Raw genomic sequence first — 22,056 nt, 5'->3', positions numbered from 1 at the left:
CAAGGAAGAAAAAAACGCCTCAAAGATATCAAGCGTCACCGAGGCAACACAAGTGACACCCCCTCAAAATCCAAAGGGCGGTAAGCTTGCAAAGAGGAGTAGTGAGGGCGCGAACAATTCAGGACGCGAAAAGGCAAAAAGGCAAGGCAAACAAAGTTACCAACATCGTGGAAACTGTGGCGCCGGCTCCAATTGACCCAAGGGAGGCAAAGTCTCAAAAAGGGACCAAGGAAGCATGGACCAAGGTTGGCGGAAGGAAAAATACGACGCAGAACAGAAGATTACGGCCCGAATTAATCATCATCTCCAAAAAAAGGGGATATAACTAAACGCCGATATCCTTAGGAAGGTCAAATCCGATCCTGAGCTGATGGACCTTGGAGAAAACGTCAGCCGAATCAGACGCTCCCAAAAAGGAGATTTGATGCTGGGGCTGAAGAAGTCTCCGGGCAAAACGGTGGAAAATTTCCTCGGCAAGGTGGAGAAGTCCTTAGGAGAAGAAGATCAAGTACGGGCTAGAAAGCAGGAGATTGTCATAGAATGTAAGGACATTGGCGAAATCACGACCAAGGAGGACATCCGCGACGCCTTAGAAAAGTAGTTCGGACCACTTGGCTTGCAAGATTCCGCAATCAGGGGACTGAGGAAGGCATACGGAGGCACACAAACGGCAACCATAAGCTTACTGACTGAAGCAGCGTTCAAACTGCTGGCGGCTGGGAAAGTAAAAATTGATTGGGTCGTTTGCCGACTCAGGGAGCAGGTGTCCCTTAAGCGCTGCTTTAGATGCCTGGAATTCGGCCACATAGCGGCGAAATGCACCGGTGACTGTGACAGGTCAAAATGTTGCAGACAATGTGGGGGAGAAGGCCATATGTTCAGGAAGTGCAAGGCTGAGCCTGAATGCATGCTCTGCAATGAAAAAAAGGGCGTCGACTGTCGGCACGTTGCAGGCAGCAGGAGATGCCCAGTGTTTAGGCGAGCCTTGAATGCAGTAAAAAAATGAGGTTGATACAAATCAACCTCAACCACTGCGAGGCAGCGCAAGACCTTCTCTTGCAGGCCATCTATGAGAAGGGAATCGAAGCTGCCATAATCAGCGAGCCTTATCGCAACAATAAGAGCGGTGCCTGGACTGCAGATGAAACTGGCAAGGCGGCAATATGGGCGTGTGGAAATCAGGCCATTCAAGAAGTGATGGAGTTTCCAGAAGTTGGATTCGTCAGGACAAAAATAGCTGGTATCTATATATATAGTTGCTATGCACCACCAAGCGCGACGATAACAGAATTCGAAGGAATGCTAGGTATGCTAGTCTTGGATGCAAGAAGTCGAAACCCCAAGATCATAGCTGATGATTTCAACGCGTGGGCCGTGGATTGGGGCAGTCGCACTACGAACACCAGGAGCCGTACCCTGCTCGAGGCTTTCGCGGAGCTAGATTTGGTGCTTGCCAACACGGGAAACGTTTCCACTTTTCGTGGGACAGGGTCGGGCTCAATAGTCGATCTGACATACATGAGTACCACATTGGCGAGGAGAATGACATGGCTTATCAGTGAGCATTATACTCACAGCGACCACCAGGTGATTTTCCTCCAGATCGAATATGGGCCATGCGTCGATGCGTGTTCCCGTGAGGCTGGAAACCGGGGCTGGTCCGTGAAAGGGCTTGAGGAGGATGCATTCATAGAGATGCTATTGGGAGGCCAAAGTCCCGGTGGTGCAGCTACGGAAAAGGTAGAGCAAATGATGGGACGCATAACGAGAGCATGCGACGCTAAACTATTGGTGGAATGAAGAGATCGCGGTATTACGGGATGCATGTTTTCGTGCTAGAAGGATCTGCCAACGATCTAGAGCAAGACCAGACTTCGACCAGAAACGGCTAGCATATGTGAACCTTCGAGGTAGGCTTAAGCAGGCTATACGGACCAACAAGCGAGAATGCTTCAAGGAACTTTGCAGAGAGGCAGACCAAAGCTCCTGGGGAACAGCGTAGAGGATAGTTATGAAGAAGATGAGAGGGCGAATACCACAATTGACCTGCCCGCATCTTCTGCTCGATATCGTGACGGCGCTCTTCCCTCCGAATAAAGAGGAGCGCAAACAACACAAGCGAGTACTGGACGTCTACACTATACCTGCGGTAACTGAGGAGGAACTTACGCAAATTTGCCGGAGAATTGGCAATCCCAATAGAACCCTTAAACTCGCTGTTAAGACCAGACCCGACTGGTTTATCAGCGTGTTTGAAACATGCATGATAGAAGGAGTTTTACCTGACCGGTGGGAGAGGCAAACACTAGTTTTGCTCCCGAAGCCGAATAAACACCCAGGACACCTATCATCATACCGGCCGATTTGCCTTATCGACACGGCAGGAAAGATGCTCGAAAGGGTCATTTACAACAGACTGCTCCCTATCATCGAATATAAGGATGGACTATCGGAGCAACAATTTCGTCAAGCCCACTCAACGATCGACGCCGTAGACGTTGTTTTGAAGCTGGCTCGAGACGCGATGTCGTCTAAAAAATGCTGTGCCGTAGTGACGTTGGGCATCAAAAATGCGTTCAATTCCGCAAGCTGGGAGTGGATAAAAAGTTCACTGGCTAAAACGGGTGCCCCTAGTTACTTGACTAAGCTCCTCAACAGTTACCTTTCGGAGAGGACACTGTGGTACGACACGGATGAAGGATCCAAGCAGTACACCGTCACCGCAGGACTACCACAGGGCTCAGTGTTGGGTCCTCCCCTGTGGAACGTCATGTACAATGGGGTCCTCGTCCTTCCCGTGCCAAAGGAGGCCACGATAATCGGTTTCGCAGATGATCTAGCTGTGGTTGTCGTCGCGAAAGAACCTGAAGACGTTGAAATGTACGCTAATGAAACCATTAGCGCCATAAAAGCGTGGCTGGAGATGGTTCAGCTTGACCTTGCGGAACAAAAGACGGAGGCGGTCTTGATTACCAATCGTAGGAAGAGGAATACTGTTAATATTCGCTTTGGTGGTCACGTCATCACTTCGAAACCGGTTACCAAATACCTAGGGGTCATGATTGACGCTAAAATCAATTTCAAGGGACATCTGGACTATGCCTGTGAGAAAGTGGCAAATACCAGCGTTTCATTAGCGCGGATGATGCCTAACATTGGAGGTCCAAGGTATAGTCGCAGATTACTTGTGGCCGGAGTGGTTCGCTCCACACTATTATACGCGGCGTCAGTTTGGGAGGAAGCACTAGAATGTGAGAGTAATCGTAGGAGAGTGAACATGACTTACCGCTTAGTGGCGCTAAGGGTGTGCAGCGCCTTCAGAACAATATCAGGCGAGCCAGCGTGTGTTATTGCGGGAATGAAACCGATAGACATTCTGGAAAGTGAGACACGCTGCCTGTACGAGGCAAGGAAAATGAATCCTCTTGAAAAGGATGCAGAATACCGAAAGGCGGCAAGGCGAGATTCGCTGGAGAAGTGGCAGAAACGGTGGGACGGCTTGCGGAGGGGTCGCTGGACCCACACTTTGATTCTCCGTATTGAGGAGTGGATCCAGTGACGACACGGTGGGATTAACTACCATCTGACCCAATTCCTGTCAGGACATGGCGGTTACAGGAAGTACCTGCATCAATTCAGGCTGGTTGATTCTCCCTTGTGTCCTGAATGTGGTTTCACACCTGAGGACCCGGAGCATGTTATGTTCCACTGTCCACGATTTCTCTCAGAAAGGAGGAGTCTGGAACACTCCCTGAAAACCACCTTAAGCTCGCAGAACATCGTCGGGGAAGTGTTGAAATCGGAGGGAAACTGGTGTGCGGTGAACACCGCAATCAAACCTAATACAAGGGGAACTTGGAAGAGCGGAGCGTGCAAGGAGGACGCGAAGAACGGAAGGTGTGGTCGCGTAAAGCGCAGTCCACCCCGCGAAGTAATGCTTTGCGGCGGTCCCACGGGGAAGGAAAAAGGAGAAAGTGCGGTGGTTTTAGTGGGTGAGAATCCCACACGCTGCTGCAACCTGGCGCGGTAGTGTCTTTGTTAGACTTCCACCTCCATCCAAATACAGACAGGCAGACATTGAACCGATTTAATAAGGTTTTGTTTTACAAACAAAACCTTAAAAACGGAGTATTGAAATGGGAAGGGGATTTCTATTAGAAGAAGTGGAAAAAAGCCAAATCGTGGTTTTTACAGAAACTGGTTTTTCGTCGCCAAGCTAATATATGGGAGGAAATGAAACAAATCAATTTAAATTGGAAGACAAACACAGCACTTCCACTTGAGATTTGCAGGATGCGTGAAGATATTCCGCCAACAAATCAACATTTTTAAGGAAAGAGTCACTAAACTTTAACTGACCGCGGATAGACACATCAAATGGAAAAACTAAAAAAAACGCCAGCCTACACTTTCTCACAGAGCTACCATATTGGACTATGTGAAAAATCACATAGCTTGGACGGAAAACTGGTGTAATGTCATTATTTTAAATGAAAAAAAAAATAATTCATACGGTGCCGACGGACGTAGCTGCTCTTTGAAGGATTTTCGTGCTCAACTCTCACATGCAATTTCAGAGGAACCCCGATGATGATACGGGGAGTATATTCTTATTATGGAAGGAAGCAATTCTGTTTTATATCAAACAAAATAAAGGCAGAAAGATATATTCATCATCATCAACAACGGCGCAACAACCGGTATTCGGTCTAGGCCTGCCTTAATAAGGAACTCCAGACATCCCGGTTTTGCGCCGAGGTCCACCAATTCGATATCCCTAAACGCTGTCTGGCGTCCTGGCTTACGCCATCGCTCCATCTTAGACAGGGTCTGCCTCCTCTTCTTTTTCTACCATAAATATTGCCCTTGTAGACTTTCCGGGTGGGATTAAATGACCCGTCCACCGTAACCTATTGAGCCACAACCGGGTGGTCATGGTATCACTCATAGATTTCGTCTGTATGTAGGCTACGGAATCGTCCACCCTCATGTAGGGGGCCAAAAATTCTTCGGTGGATTCTTCTCTCGAACACGGCCAAGAGTTCGCAATTTTTCTTGCTGAAAACCCAAGTTTCCGAGGAATACATGAGGACTGGCAAGATCATAGCCTGGTACAGTAAGAGCTTTGAGAGCTTTGGCCTCGCACATTGGTCAGGGTCAGCCTAGTCAGTCTTATTAATTTCGTCGGTATATCGAATTCTCTCATGGCTGTATACAGTTTTATCCTAGTTATGCTATCATAGACGGCTTTAAAGTCGATGAACAGATGGTGCAACTGTTGTCCATATTCCAACAGTTTTTCCATCGCTTGCCGCAAAGAGAAAATCTGATCTGTTACTGATTTGCCTGGAGTGAAGCTTCTTTGGTATGGGCCAATGCTGTTCTGGGCGTATGTGGCTATCTGGCCTAGCAAGATAGCGGAGAATATCTTATAGATGGTACTCAGCAACGTGATACCTCTGTAATTGCTGCACTGTGTGATATCTCCCTTTTCGTGTATGAGACAAATAATGCCTCGTTGGCAATCGTTAGCACAAGTTGATGAACCACTTGGTGTAACTGGTCGTCTCCATATCTAATCAATTCGGCTTAATTCCATCGGCTCCTGGCGACTTATGATTTTTTAGCCGATGAATTGCACGGACTGTTTCTCCTATACTTGGTGGTGGCAGTATTTGTCCTTCGTCTTCAGTTGGCGGAACCCCCAACTCGCCGATGTTCTGGTTGTTCAGTAGCTCATCAAAGTACTCAACCCATCGCTCCAATATGCCCATTCTGTCGGAAATCAGATTTCCCTCTTTGTCTCGGCAGGATGAGCATCGAGCTGTATAAGTCTTCATCCTGTTGACTTGTTGGTAAAACTTCCGCGCCTGGTGTGGTTGCTCCCTGCACTTTTCTAGTTCACAGACTTGTTGGTTCTCCCAGGCTTCCTTTTCCCGTCTGTGAAGTCGCTTCTCCGCTTGGCTTACATTCATCGTCAAACCAGCCGTTCCGACTTATTTGCGGCTGGGGCCAAGCATGTTTGTGGTCGTATCCATGATAACATTCTTCAGGTGTTGTGAAGGTCATTTGTTGATGCTTCATCTCCAGGTCCTCTGTTGACTGCGGTTATTGCCGCATCCATTTCCCTCTTATAGGTGTCGCGGAGGGCTGTGTTATGGATGGCTTCAGTGTTAACTCTCACGTGATTGTCAGAGGGGATTCTAGGTGGTACCGTTATTCGGGCTCGGAGCACCATGCCAACGAGATAGTGATCCGAGTCTATATTGGCCCCTCTATATGTTCTGACAAGGCTGTGGGGTGGCGGCGTTCGATCAACACGTGGCCAATTTGGTTGAAAATGGTCCCGTCTGGAGAGGCTCACGTATGTTTGTGGACCGATTTCCACGCAAACCAGGTACTTCCAACAACCATTTCATGTGACCCTGCTAATTGAATAATCCGCAGTCCGTTATCATTGGTATCCTTATGTAAGCTATGGAAGCCAACCTATCCCCTAAATACGGGCTCCGTCGCTACTTTACTGTTGAAATCTCCAAGTATGATTTTGATATCATGCTTGGGACAGGCTTCGAGGGTCCACTCAACTGCCTCGTAGAAAGTATCCTCCTCCGACTCTGCAGTCTCATCTGTAGGGGCGTGAACATTTATGAGGCTTATATTTCTAAACTTGCCTCGCAAGCGCAGAGTGCATAGCCGTTCGCTTATGTTTTCAAAGCCGATAACAGCAGGTTTCATTTTTTGGCTGACTAAGAAACCTACTCCGAGCACATGGTTTACTGGATGGTCACTATAATATATGATCCATGAGAAAATGTGCAAATCGTTATTCCGTTGTCGTTTCCGGGTTCGCCGTTGTATAATCCGTCCAGTCCGAGGCTCCTGTTGTCGCTTCGTAAAAAGTTGTTTTCCGTGCGTTGTCAACCCTACCCAACCCCCAACCTGGAGGACCAGTTGGTACAATTTGCCCCGTTTTTAGGCGCGGGAGACTCGCCTTCATCCTTCTCCGTCTGCAGCTTTTCGTTAAGAAAGAGCTCCCAGCGGTCACCACGTGGAGGCGGAGATAGGGTTTGGTAGTAGACCTGTTGGTGTTGGTTCAACAGGCGTTTCCCAGGTTTTATGCTCCATCGTGGGTACCAATCCATGTTTCGCTCTGGGACCTATACTACCCTTTGACCACAGATATATTGATATCTTGAACGATGTTCTAATTATAATACCTATTCAAGAGGTGAATAATAGTATAGGCCGGAGCACCAGGAGCGTGAGGAGGAATACAGGGATATGCGAAGCAACCTTAAGAAGGCCATTCGGAGAAGCAAGCGGGAATGCTACCAGAAGCTCTGCATGGAGGCTAATACGAATCCGTGGGGTACACCCTACCAAGTTGTAATGAAGAAGATCCGCGGGCGAAAATCACCTCAGGTGACATGCCCACGGCTCTTGTTGCAAATAATTTCTCTTTTCCCGCAGCAGGAGCAGGACGAAAGAGAACCCCAACTGGCAGCTCAGCAGGACGTCTTCTCGATCCCTGATGTTACCGAAGAGGAACTTTGGGAAATCTGCAGACGTATTGTGGACAGCAAGGCTCCGGGATTGGACGGAATTCCGAACAGGGCTCTGAAGGTGGCAGTCAAGGCCAGACCAAGGTGGTTCGCAAGCACATTCGAATCGTGCATGGCGGAAGGAGTGTTTCCCGCCCAGTGGAAGAGGCAGAAACTGGTCTTGCTACCGAAGCCTCGAAAACCACCCGGCGTGCCCTCTTCATATCGCCCTATTTGTCTCTTAGACACCATGGGGAAGATGTTGGAGAGGGTGATATACAACAGGCTGCTCCCGTTCATCGAGCTTGTGGGTGGTCTTTCAGAGCGGCAATATGGGTTTCGGCGAGCCCGTTCTACGGTCGATGCAGTAGCAAAGGTCGTGGAATTGGCTCGAAATGCGATGGCCATGGGCAAATGCTGTGCTCTGGTGACGCTGGACGTCAAAAATGCTTTTAACTCAGCCAACTGGGGCTGGATTAAGGGCGTTTTGGCCAAACTGGGTGTTCCTAGCTACTTGGCTCGGCTCATCGAGAGTTACTTTTCGGATAGACTTCTCTGGTACGAGACGGACGACGGGCCGAAGGAGTACATTGTGACAGCAGGTGTGCCTCAAGGTTCTGTATTGGGACCGCTGCTGTGGAACATAATGTACGACGGAGTGCTTGGCCTTCGCGTGCCGGAGGAGACAACGCTGATTGGTTTTGCGGACGACTTGGCGGTAATTGCAATTGCAAAGCATCCCGAGGACGTGGAGCTTTATGCAAATGAAGCCATTCATACCATCAAGTCATGGTTACGAATGGCCAAGCTGGACCTGGCGGACGAAAAGACGGAGGCGGTCCTCATTACCAACCGTAGGAAGAACAACACGGTTACCATCCGGGTTGGTAATCGTGAGGTCGTCTCAAAATCGGTTGTCAAATACCTGGGGGTGATGATCGATGCCAAGCTGAGTTTCAAGGGACACTTGGATTATGCGCGAGAAAAGGCAGCAAATGCCAGCTCATCCCTTGCAAGGATGATGCCTAACGTGGGAGGGCCGAAGTATAGTCGCAGGCTACTCATCGCGGGAGTGGTGAGGTCGATCCTGCTATACGCGGCCCCTGTCTGGGCGGGAGCGTTGAACCACGCTGTCAACCGGAAGAAGATATGTTCGGCATACCGGCCAATTGCGCTAAGGGTGTGTAGCGCATTTAGGACGGCGTCGACGGAGGCAGTGTGTGTTATCGCAGGAATGATCCCTATAGATCTTCTAGCGAGCGAGGCACACTGGCTCTACGAAAAACGGAAGGCAAATCCAGCCGAGGTGAATGCGGATTTCCGAAAAGCCATCAGGAGAGAGTTGTGTGGCAAGTGGCAACAACGATGGGATAACTCCGACAAGGGCAGGTGGACCCATACATTGATCCCGTGCATCGAGAAATGGGTCAACCGAAAGCACGGAGAATTGAATTACCACCTGACACAGTTCCTTACGGGACACGGTGGCTATAGGAAGTACTTGCATCGCTTCGAGTTGGACGAGTCTCCCAACTGTCCTGAATGCGGTGCTACACTCGAGGACCCGGAGCACGTTATGTTCTATTGTCCCAGATTTCTACAGCAGAAAAGGAGGTTCAACAGCATCTTAGGGGCGGACATCGAGCCCTCCAACCTGGTGGAAGAGATGTTGAAGTCGGAGGAAAACTGGATGGCGGTAAATGAGGCAGTAGCCGTGGTGCAGACAAAACTCCTGGAGTTGGATCGAGCTCGGAAGGCGGCGCGACGGAGACGTGACATGGACGAGCTGGTATAGCGAACCAGAGCCTCCCCCGCGAAGTAATACTTCACGGTGGTCCCGCGGGGAGGGGCGGAAGAGTGGGGGTGGTTTTAGTGGGTGTGAATCCCACACACTGCTGCAACCTGGCGCAGCAGCGTCTTTCTAAGATTTCCACCTCCATCCATAAAAAAAAAAAAAAAAAAAAAAAGTATAGGGTGCATATTCCAGCAAGATGGTGACAGTCACGTAGCGTCGTTATAAAAAATGTCATCCTCAAAAAATGTGCAAGTCCTAATCCAATCGAAAATGTTTGGGCATTTTAACAAGAGTTGTTTACGCAAATGATCAGCAATATTTAGCAGTAATTGGCTTAAAAGCAGCAATTTCGCAAGGGGCTTGGATTTAGACATAAGCATACTTCAAAAGTTAATTAATTTGCTGCCAAATAATGTTTTTCAAAAAATTAACAACTACTTTCTAGAAACTAAAAATTCTTGGAAGTATCGACCACACTTCGATATTTTGACAATTACTTGTAGTGCGTTGTCTTGTGTTTATGTTACCCTTCAAAGTGAAGCATTAATTTTTTAAGTATTAGTATATATTTTTATTAAATTATTATTATACTTTATCAATGAATTTTCTGTTTTACTTCATACTGATAAAACACTGTGTGCGGCTAAGCAAATTAACTGTATATATTAGTATCGAATATAGCAAGCAAACCGAGAAAGCAGTGATGTCAAGGGTGAGGGTAGCTACATAGATACTGATTAAACAATGGCTTTTATTATGCACTCTTCGAATTGAGAGCTGCTTTCACTGGCACTATCAGAATAAGTCTCACCTGGAATATACCATAGTTGGCGCTCGTATTAGGCAGCTGAAGCGTCTTCGAAGTGCTGCGTCCGCTTTCGCTCTCAATTAAGCAAACCCCTGCAACAAATTCAGATTCTGTAAAAATGTTGAACATGGTTTTCTCTGCTCACGTTACAATTTGATAAAAATGTCCTCGGGAAATCATAACGAATTAGTTCTTTGGCGAGCTGGCATCGCGTGAAAACTTTGGCTTCACTCCATGCGCATAAAAGACTGATGGTCACTATTGATTTCAACAATATATCACTTTTTGCTGATGCCATTTGCTTTCGATGAATTGCGGTAAACAAACTGCAATAAATTCATTATAAATTTATTATCTCTGTTCGTAGTCTTTGCAAGTGTTTGTAAACTAATTAGCTAAATTTGAAATCAAATTGTGTTTTAAAAGAAATATTACCCAGTTTTAAAAGAACATAGTATGATTTTCTGAAGACATGCACTTATTGAGGCTGCCCGTTTACTTTTATAAGAGCTGCTATAAGTAACTGTATTACAACCGTTAAAGTAATATAGATACTTTTAAGGTTTTTTTTTTGCAAAACAAAACCTTATTAAAATCGGTTCAATGTCTGTCTGCCGGTCACAGGCACTTTTCTCAGAAACGGGTATACCGATTGACACAAAATTTGGTGAGAAGGTGGGACGTGTGGACCACCAAACATGGAGTGAGTGATATCCTTCTACGTTGAGATTTAGCGGGGTTCCCATACATGTAAAAGGGGAGTGTAGAAATTTTTTCCACCGAATATAGTCATGTGGGATATCAAATAAAAGGTCTTAATTAGTACTTAGTTTTGAGCTTTGTTAAAAAGGCGGCGAGTGGGAGGGGTGGAAAGTGACGATTTCTTTCACGGACCCATTCTCGGAAACTACAAAACTGAAAAATCTGAAAAAAATTATGAAGCTGCCTCTATATGGTACCCACGCCTCAAAATACTCTCCATATCGATATCTGTTCAAATTAAGTTAATAATACTATATTACCATATTTTTGGGAAAATTGAGTAAAACCCCCCTTAGGTTTATATCAGAGTTATAAAAGTTGATAATAGTAGTATAACATATAATATCAAGCATATTATCTCCAAGTTTGATCAAAATCACACTATTAGTAACAAAGTTACAGTAGCTCGAAATTGTCTTTGCCGTGTAAATTTACAACTCGAAGTACTCAATCTGTCGTGCTAAATGCATATTCTTAACGGGCTAGGTACAAATGGGATAGTTCTACACTCAAATATACTCACACAAGAAGCAAACAAAACCTTTCATACTTGAAGCGCCCAGCTTACGGTTTCCCGACTTGTTATTTGTTCAAATGTTATAATGTTTTTGCCATTTATTTGCCCAAAAGGAATGGAGGAAAACTAACACCTTAAAATTGGCCTTTAGAGAGTGCTTATTTGAGGTAGCGCTGAAGACTTCGGTATATCTGGTTGTGAGTAGAGTAGATTTAGCACTTTTGCTGGAGTTTCACCACAAATAGCAACTTCGCCATTGCGCATATATCGTTAACACCTAAGCTATTTGCGGTATGCATGGTAATCCCAATTTTCAATTAAATAGTTTTGTCAAACGAGAAACGATTTAACATTGACGATTTAATAGATGGCATTAGGTTTTATAAACGGTTTATATGATATTTATAGTTCAAAAAACAAATTGTCTGCCTGAAATTCTTGCAGGACGCGCGACTCTGGCGTCGTTTTTAGGGTAATTATTTTCACATTGCATTAGAGGAAGAAATTCTACTATAGATCTTAATCCAATAAAGAATGAATTTTTCCTCTGAATTTCTGTTTTTCTTCTCCTTTGGATATTAGAAGTAGTCTATACAGTTCCGCCTTTGATTGCGTAGTTTAACTCGGAGTCCTCTTCTGATTTTGGTTTTGATACTCTTCTGTCGGGATTTCTTATTAGTTTGGGGAGGTATGGTGGTGCTACATATACTGTTGGTATCTCCTATTAAGGTCGGTATATAAGGTATCAGTTTTTCTGTTTTTCTATCGTCGAGGATTGTTTTTGAAAATGTATTGTCGTTTTGGATACAGCCGATGTCCGAAAAATCCATTTTATGTTAGGATTGAGACCAATTGTTTCGAACACCCCCGACCCTGACGGGGTCTGACTCCATACCAACGGCTATGGAAACACAACGTCAATTATCCACAATATTAGGATTAGCTCGGTTCAAATTGAATTAAAGTGGTGCGCGAACCACTCCCGACTACTTATCAGCATTCCTCCCGAGGATCAAGAAGTAAATCTGAACCTTGACAATGAAACTTCCAAATCAGTAAGGGCCTTAGGACTGACATGAGCACCAAAGGCTAGCCAATTTTGTGTTAAGACCAATTTGAATGCCGCAATAGCGCAATTAGGAGCAATAACAAAAAGGACAGTTAATTCAGACTTGGCATAAATATTTGATCCTCTTGGAGTACTTTCACCGATTGTTATCACAGCAAAAATATTATCCAGCAGTTGTGGCAATTAAAATTATCTTGGAACGAGCCACTGTCTGATGAGCTACAAACAACTTGGGTAACATTTCGGAATAATCTGGACACACTTAAAGATTTGCAGTTCCCACGATATATTTTTTGCTGGGAGAAGTCGAAAATGATACGAACCCATTCCTTTGCTGATTCCTCCGAGAAGGCATATGGGGCAGCAGTTTACATTCGCTCCACAATAGCTGACGGGAAGGTCACCGTTAGATTGCTTTGTGCTAAATCTCGAGTAGCTCCACTTAAAAAACAAACAATACCACGATTGGAATTATGTGCTGCGGTGTTAAATATGCAACTAGCAGCCAGAGTTAAAACTTACTTACGGAGACAACATTTTTCGGGACTGATAGTGAGATAGTTTTGTCTTGGATCAATTCTTCATCCTCGTCTTTCCGCACCTTTGTTGCCAATAGAGTGGCGGAATCCAGGAATTACCACTTACCGAGCAGTGGAGGCATGTAAGCTCAATCGATAACCGAGCAGATATTGCGTCAAGAGGGTTAGCTCTAAAGAATCTAGCATCATGCAGTTTGTGGTTTTCTGGACCATTTTTCTTGCACGGCAATAAACGCGTATGGTCAGCTCCTTTTCTAAGGACCTTACCTCGCTAGTCAGAGTATACTCAGAAGAGAAAGGACAGAGGCAACAAGCCACGATAGTAGCAACAGAAATTTGAAGTAGAGAACCTTGTATATAGGGTTAATCATGAAACTCACTTAGAATGTTGCTACATATAATCGCATACCCACTTCGATTTATCAGTTAGATCAAACGTCCTTATTGTCCACGTCCAATTCAAATATCGCTGATACCACTCGAGTTGCATGATGCCTTAATGGCATCAAAGAGGAATTAAGACAGCTAAGCAAACACGAAGTTGCCAAATCAAGTGTCTGGAACTGCCTACCTCCTTTTGTAGATGATAAACAAATAATTCGAGTCGGAGGACGAGCCAGCGCTTCAAATTTGTCTTATGATGCTAAACATCAGATGGTGCTTCCATACAATGACCCGTTGTCTAAAGTTCTTATGCGGATGGTTCATGATGACAACTTCCACCGTGGGTCACAAACATTCCTATCAATAACCCGTCAACGATTTTGGCCAATCAAATGTAAATCCACATGTTCAGCCGTCCAACATTGTGTAATGATGAGAAACCTACCTCACACCAGAGTTCAAACAGCATGACCATTTGTGAATTTAGGGGTTGAATACTGTGGTTGTAGTATTCAGTTGTTTCGAAACAAAGGCTGTCCATTTAGAAATGGCAAGTGATCTGACAAAGAAGGAGCCATTGCGAAAATTTATATTGATCAAATCATCAACTCTCCGATTTGAAATTCACAGTTTACTCTTCTTCAAGCAAGGAAGCTGTATCCAATGCTTGCAATACCAAGGGAATCAAATTCAATTTTATTTCCCCTAGAACTCCTCACTTTGGTGGACTCTGGGAAGTGGGAGTGAAGTCAGCGAAACATCTATTATTAAAGACAGTAGTAACTGCATTACTCACTTATGAAGGAGGAGGTGGAAATCGAAGCGCAGGCATGCAAGGCAAGTTTACTAACGAGGTTGAAGTTGGTAAGCCATATAAAGCATTAATTTTGGAAGAGGTGGTCACGGGACAGTTTGAATGAATTTCAATATCCATACAAGTGGAAAGATCAATCGCCGAACGTTGAACCTGGCATGATGGTGGTTATCAAGGAAGATAACATTCACGCTTTTCAATGGCCTCGTGAACGAATCATAAGAACTTACGCATTACAGACGTTCAAACATCAACTGGAGTTTGTAAAAGACCAATTCAAAAACTAGTATTGCTACCTACCGAAGATTATTCCATGACCAACTAAGTTCAAGAGGCTGCCGAAATCGAAGGGAAAGTATTACCTAAGAAAAGGAAACGGATTACATCTAGTCAAGCTGTAGGCGCTGTTCTGACAACGTCAATGACTTTACTATTTCCGATCGAAAGACGACGAACAAATACTGCTTAAAAACCATAAGTCGCTAGGAGGCGATGGAATTAAAGACGAATTGGTTAAATATGGAGGCGACCAATTACACCAAGTGGTTCATCAACTTATGCTCAAGGTGTGGGACAGCGAATCAATGCCTGATGACTGGCAACGCACGCGGAGCGACCCGTCTTGTCAACTAACAGTACGTCAGGCTTGTTGTGTGCGGTATGGCGATCAGTCAGAACTTGCCGGTCCCAATACATGCTGTAAGCAGAACTATCAAGTACTGCTTCCGGCTCATATCGGTAAACCGGGCATGTTCTCGAGATCAGCCCATGCTTGTATGCAAGGTTTTGATGGATAACCTTACATACAGCATTATGCCTGGTGATGTATTGGACCGGTGCCATAACAGTACAGCCAGAAATGAGATGGTCCAACGTCTCTAACGCCGAACTGCACATTCTGCACTGATCGTTCTCCACCCGTTCTTTCATGAGGAGCTTTTTATAAGCTCGGGTGGTGACCACGCCATCCTGAATGGCACACATGAACCCCTCCGTCTCAACAAAGAGCTCCCCAGCACATAGCTATCTGTTCGTCAAATGCAAATTGACAAATGGCTGCCAAAGACAATTCACGTGTTTACCGTGCATTGCCTTCGACTTCCATTCATCGATCCGCTTTTGGTCCGACTTCACCCCGCTCAGAGGATTGAAAGATCGATCCTTCAAGTTAAGTGGAGTCAGTCCACAGTCTGCCTTACAGACAGCCTCATGCAAGGGACTCGCCTGCTCTTTGCTGTAAAAATAAGCGCGCAGCGAGTCGACTTGACGATGACGTTGTGCCGCCACGTCAACCACGCCCCTACCTCCGATGTCACGAGGCACGTTCATCCGCTCCACGCAGACTTTGAGTGATGCATTCGGAATTTGGACATAGTTGTCCGTATCCGCCGCTGGACGTTTTCCAGGTCGGTCTTCGTCCACGGCGATATTCCGAATGGATAAGCCAGTGAAGGGATAGTGAATACATTCAACGCGCTTATTTTATTCTTCCCCGAGAGATGCGATTTCAGCACCAGCTTTACAGGTCGCAGGAATTCGGACAGCAGAGCATCCTTCAGATCACCAACTCGAGCATGGGTTCCTTGCAGAATTCCAAGGTACTTGTAGAAGTCTGTCTCGGTCATAGCTTCGATGTGGAGGTCACCAATGCTATGTCCGGCATGTGGCTGGTGCTGACCTTTGCGGATGGCTTGGATTCGACATTTGTCTAATCCAAACTCCATTCGAATATCACGGCTGAACATGTCTATTATTCGCAATAGACTTCTAAGATGATTGTCAGTACCAGCATAAAGCTTGATGTCATCTAGGTACATCAAGTGTGTCAGTTCGCACTTAGCACGTAGACCATACTTTATTGCAAAACCATACCCCCTAGCATCATTCAGTAGCCATGAAAGGGGGTTCAGTGCCATACAAAACCAAAGGGGACTCAATGAATCCCCCTGGAAAATGCCCCTCCGTATACGGATGGGCTCTGAGGTATTAGCACCCTCAGATGTACGCACCGATAAGGGGGAATGCTTTATTAGTTTCGGATCAATGCGATAAAGATGTAGGATATCGATTAGTCAGGTATGCGAAACGATATCAAAACCCTTGGCATAATCGATATAGCAACTGAAGAGGTTTCTTTGGCCTCTAGTTGCTTGTCCTAATACTATCGAGTCGATAATGAGTCGTTCTCTACAACCCCTTGACCCAATTCGGCAGCCCTTCTACTCCTCGGACAGAATGTTGTTGGTCTCGAGGTGCGCATTGATCCTTCCACTAATAATGGACGTGATGAATTTGTAGAGGGTTGGTAAGCAAGTGATCGGTCTTGTGTCTGCGGGGTCCTGCACCGTGTCCTTCTTAGGGATAAGGTAGGTAGTCCCCGTAGTGAGGAAAGGTGGAAATTCCTCCGGCCGACTCATGACCTCATTTATACTGCGGCCCAACCGACTGTGTACGCTGGTAAATTTCTTATACCAGAAATTCTGCACCCGATCCAGACCTGGGCCCCTCCAGTTCTTCGAGCTGTTTATGGCTCGTTGAACTTTCTCTTCGGTAACATCCGCAAAATTCATGCCAGATGTATTGGCATGGCGGGTGCCTTCGGTGGTGATCCACTCAGCATGCTCAGCATGCTGGGCGGGTAACCCCCAAAGTCCAACGCAATACTCTTTCACTTCCGTCACCGAGAACTGTATTGTCTGGGCGCTCTGTTGGGATTCGTTGAGAGATCTGAAAAAGCTCCGCTGGTTCCTCCCGTATGTTGCATTCTGGACACGTCTGGAATAACTTTCGCCATACCGTCGTAACCAACTGCATATGACAGAAAGTTTCTGTTTTAGTGTGTCCAGAATTTCAACAACGGGTGTCTCATAAGGGATGGCATAGTCTCGGTAAACCTTCTGCACTTTATTTTTCACCCGTCTGCTGGCATTGCCAGTGCTGATCTGAATCAGTCTAGCAATGTCCTGCCTTAGTGAGTCCTGCCGACGTTTCAGACGAATTTTCCATGGTGGATCTCTCTGGTCACTCAAACCAATAACACGAAAGCGAATCTTCTGACCGTGCAATCTGATAGCCGCAACTGCACCACAATACACAAGTGATTGTAGTCGTAGCAGCGACATATCAGCACACAGTCGAGATGCAATCTCATCATTAATTTGAGATAGAATTCGCGGAGTTGCTGGAGATGCATAGAGCCTGGGAACTCCTGGTCTATGCAATGGATCCATATCCGAGAATTCTAACATGTACACGCTCTTTGGAATTCCTCCCAAACTTCAGCGGAAACCTCAGCTGGACGGTGGAGAAGAGTGCTTCGGCGAGTACTGAACCTGTTGCCTGCAGTGCGTCGTAGTGTTGTTCATGCCGCCGCCTCTGCCCCCATCGACTCTCGGTCACCAGTTTCCCCGATAACCTCAAGTCGAACACGTTCCCTGATGGTGGTCGGGATTGTGTCACTGCGAGTAATAAAGCGGTACTGATCTGCAACTCGGTGCATAGTCACGTGCGCGAATTGCGGAAAACGCTCGACGAATCTCTGGTGCAACAAGGGGCAGTAAGATGTTGTACCTGCCCCCGTCGTTATTTCGTAGTAGGAGCGGATGATGAAGAGGTTCATTTCTTCAGTCCATTTCATCCGCTTCCTACGCGAACCTGCCGAAGTGGTCGCCACAGATTGTGGCGAATCCTTTTTCAATTTCGCTTAGTTGGTTATTATTATTATATTCTATGATAAAGTTTTTATTTTTACATGGTAATGTATTTTCCAAGGATTTTATATGTTTTTCAAACTTAAAATATTGATTATTATATAATACTACCTTTTTAAATGATGATATATGTTTGGTACTTGTTTAACATAGTATGACAATATTGGTTGTGTAAGTATTGGAATATTGATAACAAACATTAGAATATTATTTTTAATTTTGATATTTATTGTTATGTCCTTGAGTTCGTCAATGGAAAGGTTATACGAATCAATTTCGTCATGTGTTAAGATAGATCTAGACATTATACCTGTTCTAGCTGAGTTTACGTAGTCGATTAATTTTTCATTCTCAAAACGAATATTTCAGCCATGGCCAGCTTTGGTCAGCAAGGCGGATTTGCGCTCAATATAATTCGTAGGCATGTCGTGTTTTACGAATTATATAAAGGAGCATTCAACATCTGCGAGCCGCTACGGTCACGCTGCTCCCAGGGCAGAGGTGAGGCAGCGTCTGACGATTTGCCTCTGTCCTGGTAAGAAACCGTAAAGCCGCCGTCGCTTCACTTTTTTTAAAAAAGTTTGGGTGCAAGCCCAGCGAGGGGTCCGTGGACCAGAAAAGAAGGAGTAAGTTGCTCCTCAATTGGTCCGGTCCTGCATTAAGTTGATGCGGACTTAGGACCCCTCTTCATTCTCAAAACGAACTATTTGTATGATTTATATTTTCCACTATTTTATTTAGATTGTTTTGAAATACATTATTAATTTGTAGTTGGTTATTGGAAGATTTTATTAGGTTGTGATTATTTCTATCTATTACTTTTAGATGTTCCATTATTTCTTCATGGTCATCGTTGTCCATGATTCCGAAGAGTAATTTATAAATTTTACCTATTGCGTTTATTAATCCGCGTTTTTCTCGATTTAGTGTTTCGGATTCCTTTTCTGTTTTACATAATTCTATGTAGTCTGGCGTTTGGCCTAGTTTTGATTTACAGAGTTCGGTAATTCGACTTATTGTAATTGGGTTAATGGTATCGGTTGTTTGGGTGTTAATGTTAATGTTATGTTGCTTTGTCGAAATGTAGATGTTGTAGTTCTCCTTTAATGGTTTTGATGGTTTCAACGGTATATGGATTGAGATTAATGTCTTTTGTTATTTTATTAAGTGCAATTTCGTATTGGGTAAGATCAACTTTGTGATATATTCTCCTGTAGTTTTCTATTAGTTTGACTGGGTCCTTTTTTATTAGAACGATTCCTGATTCGGATTTTATTTGTTCAGTTATCATTTCCATTTTTATGGTTGGGTATTATGGACATTATAATTATTATTATTTTTAACAACATACGGGTTTTGGATTTTGGTATTGTTACGAAGGTTTGGAAAAAATATAATTTTATGTGAGTAATTCCCCGTTTATGATCTCTAGTATCATTTTTTGTCTAAAATATGGTATTTGTTTTATGTGAAAATGTTAAGTTTTTATTTTTAGCGATATATTCTGGTTTTACACAGCTGAATACTCCACAGTCATTTTCATTTTGCTGTGCGGGCGAATTTTCTACGTTTTCTTTTACGAACTCTGTTGTATCAAGGGGTTGTTTTAGTTTTTCCAAGGATTCTAGTTTTAGATAGTTTTCTAACATTTCTAACAGTTTGTTGTTTGTACTGCCCAATGAATCATAGTATTTGATTCTTTTGTTTTTAAGGTCAATGATAGCTGAAATCTAATGTACGTTATTTACATGTACTGGGATTATGAGTATATCAAATGAGAATATGTTGATTTTATGTGTCCAATTACTAGTTGATTGGTATCCGTTTTGTTTGCGACAAGGTATGAAGAATGTATTCATACTGTATATTTTTGGTAAATTATTATTTTGTTTACTGCGTTCAGCAATAAGGTTGAAATAGAATTTATAATTTGATCGTTGAGCCATTGGTTTTCTTTTAGGGTGTGGATATCATTTCTAGATATATTTAATTTAAATTTATTATTTCGGTTTCTGAACCTTGATTTAAAGCATGTTTAATTATTAATTTTTGTTCATCTGTAATAGTGTGTTCAGATACTTTTTCGGTTTTTAATTCCGATTTTAATTTATGTTTTGGTTCAGGATTTTCCAGAATTTTTTTGATACGTTTTATTCTGACTAGATGTATTTTATTTCTAGGTTTGTTATATTTTGTTAGTATGATCTCATTATTTTCATTTTTGATTACATCGACTTTTCGGAATTTTGATTCCTTCTTGTGTCTTTCATTAGCATAGTTTTTAATGAAGACTCTGCTGTGAAGGATGTCCTGTTCTAATTCACGGTTTTTGTTTTAATATTCTATTCACTTTAGTTTCTTTTTTTCTATTTGTTGGGAGATTTTGTTTTTATTGTACAATGCTTGTTGTATTTCGATTGGTTTATAGCCGGTAGTTTAATGGATTGTGTTATTGTAGTGTTCAGTAGCTTTTAGGGTTTTTCAGTGATGTTCATTTCTGGATTTGTTAGAGTTAGTACTCTAATTTAGTCAATTAAATTTTGTTTTTTGAATTGTCCATTTTTTTGGGTACAATTCAAATTGGAGCCTTATAAGGGGAAGTGGAATGACTAATTATTCCTTGTTTTAACATTCCTTCCATTTGTACTTTAACTTCGTTGTCATGTATTTGTGGGAACCTGTATGCCTTTGAATATAATGGTCTGTTTGATTTCGTTATAATCTGGTGTTTTGTTTGAGTGGTACACGTTAGGTTGGTACCTTCTATATATTATAGAATAGGTCCTTATTTCCGTTAAGGATCCGCCGTAACGCGTCTGATTCCTCAATGTTGAGGTTCTCAAACAATTTTTGTTCAGGGTCTGTGGATGTCTCTGAATTTTCACTTATAATAATATTAAGATCCAAGTACGTGGTCTTACTCTAACGCGATTTCACTAAACTAGCCGATTGATACAGAATGCTCATATTTATATTGATATGGAACAAAGAATGTAAAATGCCGAATTGCATCTGTTGTAATTTGATATTTTGAAAGATAACGAATAAGCTAGATATGCATTTGGTACATTATTCTTATCTTCTGAATGTTTAGATCGGAGTGTTTATAAGAACTATTAATGGGTAGTTCGCCTTACCCAATATGGTCTGAACACACACGAGCGTTTTTGAGGTCGATCCCCGTAGTTTTCTCCACTCTTCCTAGATTGTCGCATTCTTCGGAAAACAAAAGAATCCCAAGGTGCTTCCTCTTTTGCCTTTACAACTATCACAACCATATATTGCGCACCTCACCATTTCCAATTTTTTACACAAATTCGTCTTGATAAACCCACAAATTTTAACACTTCTCAATGGAATATTTGCAGCGACTTTCAAACCGAAACGGAGTAGTCGACAATCACGATTAAGTGAAGTCACCAAATTCAAATATGGCGGACATGATGTTCGGATGATATTACCTTGTCTAGTCTGTGTAGCCTGGTCGCAATCTACCTACCTGAGCAACAGAGCATCGAATCCGTCGATCAATTTGTATATTTAGGAAGGGCGACTTTTGCCGACGGCGGCACCAAACTGGAGGTCGCCCAACGCATTTGAACTACATTGAATCGTACAGTAAACTGTTAGGTTTGATATGATTTGATATGTAATTTTGCTAGTCAACAAATTTGCTTTAATGTAATTAACAAAATAATAAAAACTGTTTGTAATCATTTGCGACGCTTGTGTGTTATTTGAGAAGAAATGACATAAGCAGGGCAGCGAGTGATTTTATTCGAAAAAGAAGATAGTCCTAGTGGAATTTGCGGAGAAAAGTCGATATTTTCGAAAAGCTTATATCGAAATGAAATTCAGATGAAATACTTAGCAAGGAACGTAAAGACGCAGAAAAAATCAAGATGGTAGAAGAAGAATAATGAAAATTTGAAAAAAGTTAACTTCACTTCGGATAGGGATTTTTACCTAAAATTTTTGCAATCTACTTCGGATAGATACGGTTCTTTTCTTAGCAATTGAAAAGCGGCAGTCGACGAACTAGAATTTGTTCTTGCGTGAGTAAAGTAGAATAGAGAAATAGGCTTTCCGCAAACTCACCATGGAGTCTTCGGCA

General features: G+C 43.6%; 2 protein-coding genes across 3 annotated transcripts in view; one reads left to right on the top strand and one right to left on the bottom strand.

The window, feature by feature from the left end:
- LOC119650440 (carboxypeptidase N subunit 2) overlaps positions 1-22,056 on the top strand; it is a 307,216-nt gene that overhangs the window by 44,132 nt on the left and 241,028 nt on the right. The window lies entirely within an intron of this gene.
- Positions 1-22,056, bottom strand: part of LOC119650451 (lysozyme) — a 63,294-nt gene that overhangs the window by 24,259 nt on the left and 16,979 nt on the right. The window contains exons 2-3 of the mRNA XM_038053309.1: positions 10,298-10,473; positions 10,151-10,239 (exon numbers count right to left, since the gene is read on the bottom strand). Coding sequence (XP_037909237.1) covers positions 10,151-10,239; positions 10,298-10,445 — 237 coding nt within the window. The 5' untranslated portion in view covers positions 10,446-10,473. The remainder of the gene's footprint in view (positions 1-10,150; positions 10,240-10,297; positions 10,474-22,056) is intronic.

Source organism: Hermetia illucens, chromosome 1, assembly GCF_905115235.1.
Source record: "Hermetia illucens chromosome 1, iHerIll2.2.curated.20191125, whole genome shotgun sequence".
NCBI classification, from domain to species: Eukaryota; Metazoa; Arthropoda; class Insecta; order Diptera; family Stratiomyidae; genus Hermetia; species Hermetia illucens.
This window is presented reverse-complemented; position numbering and strand designations above follow the sequence as displayed.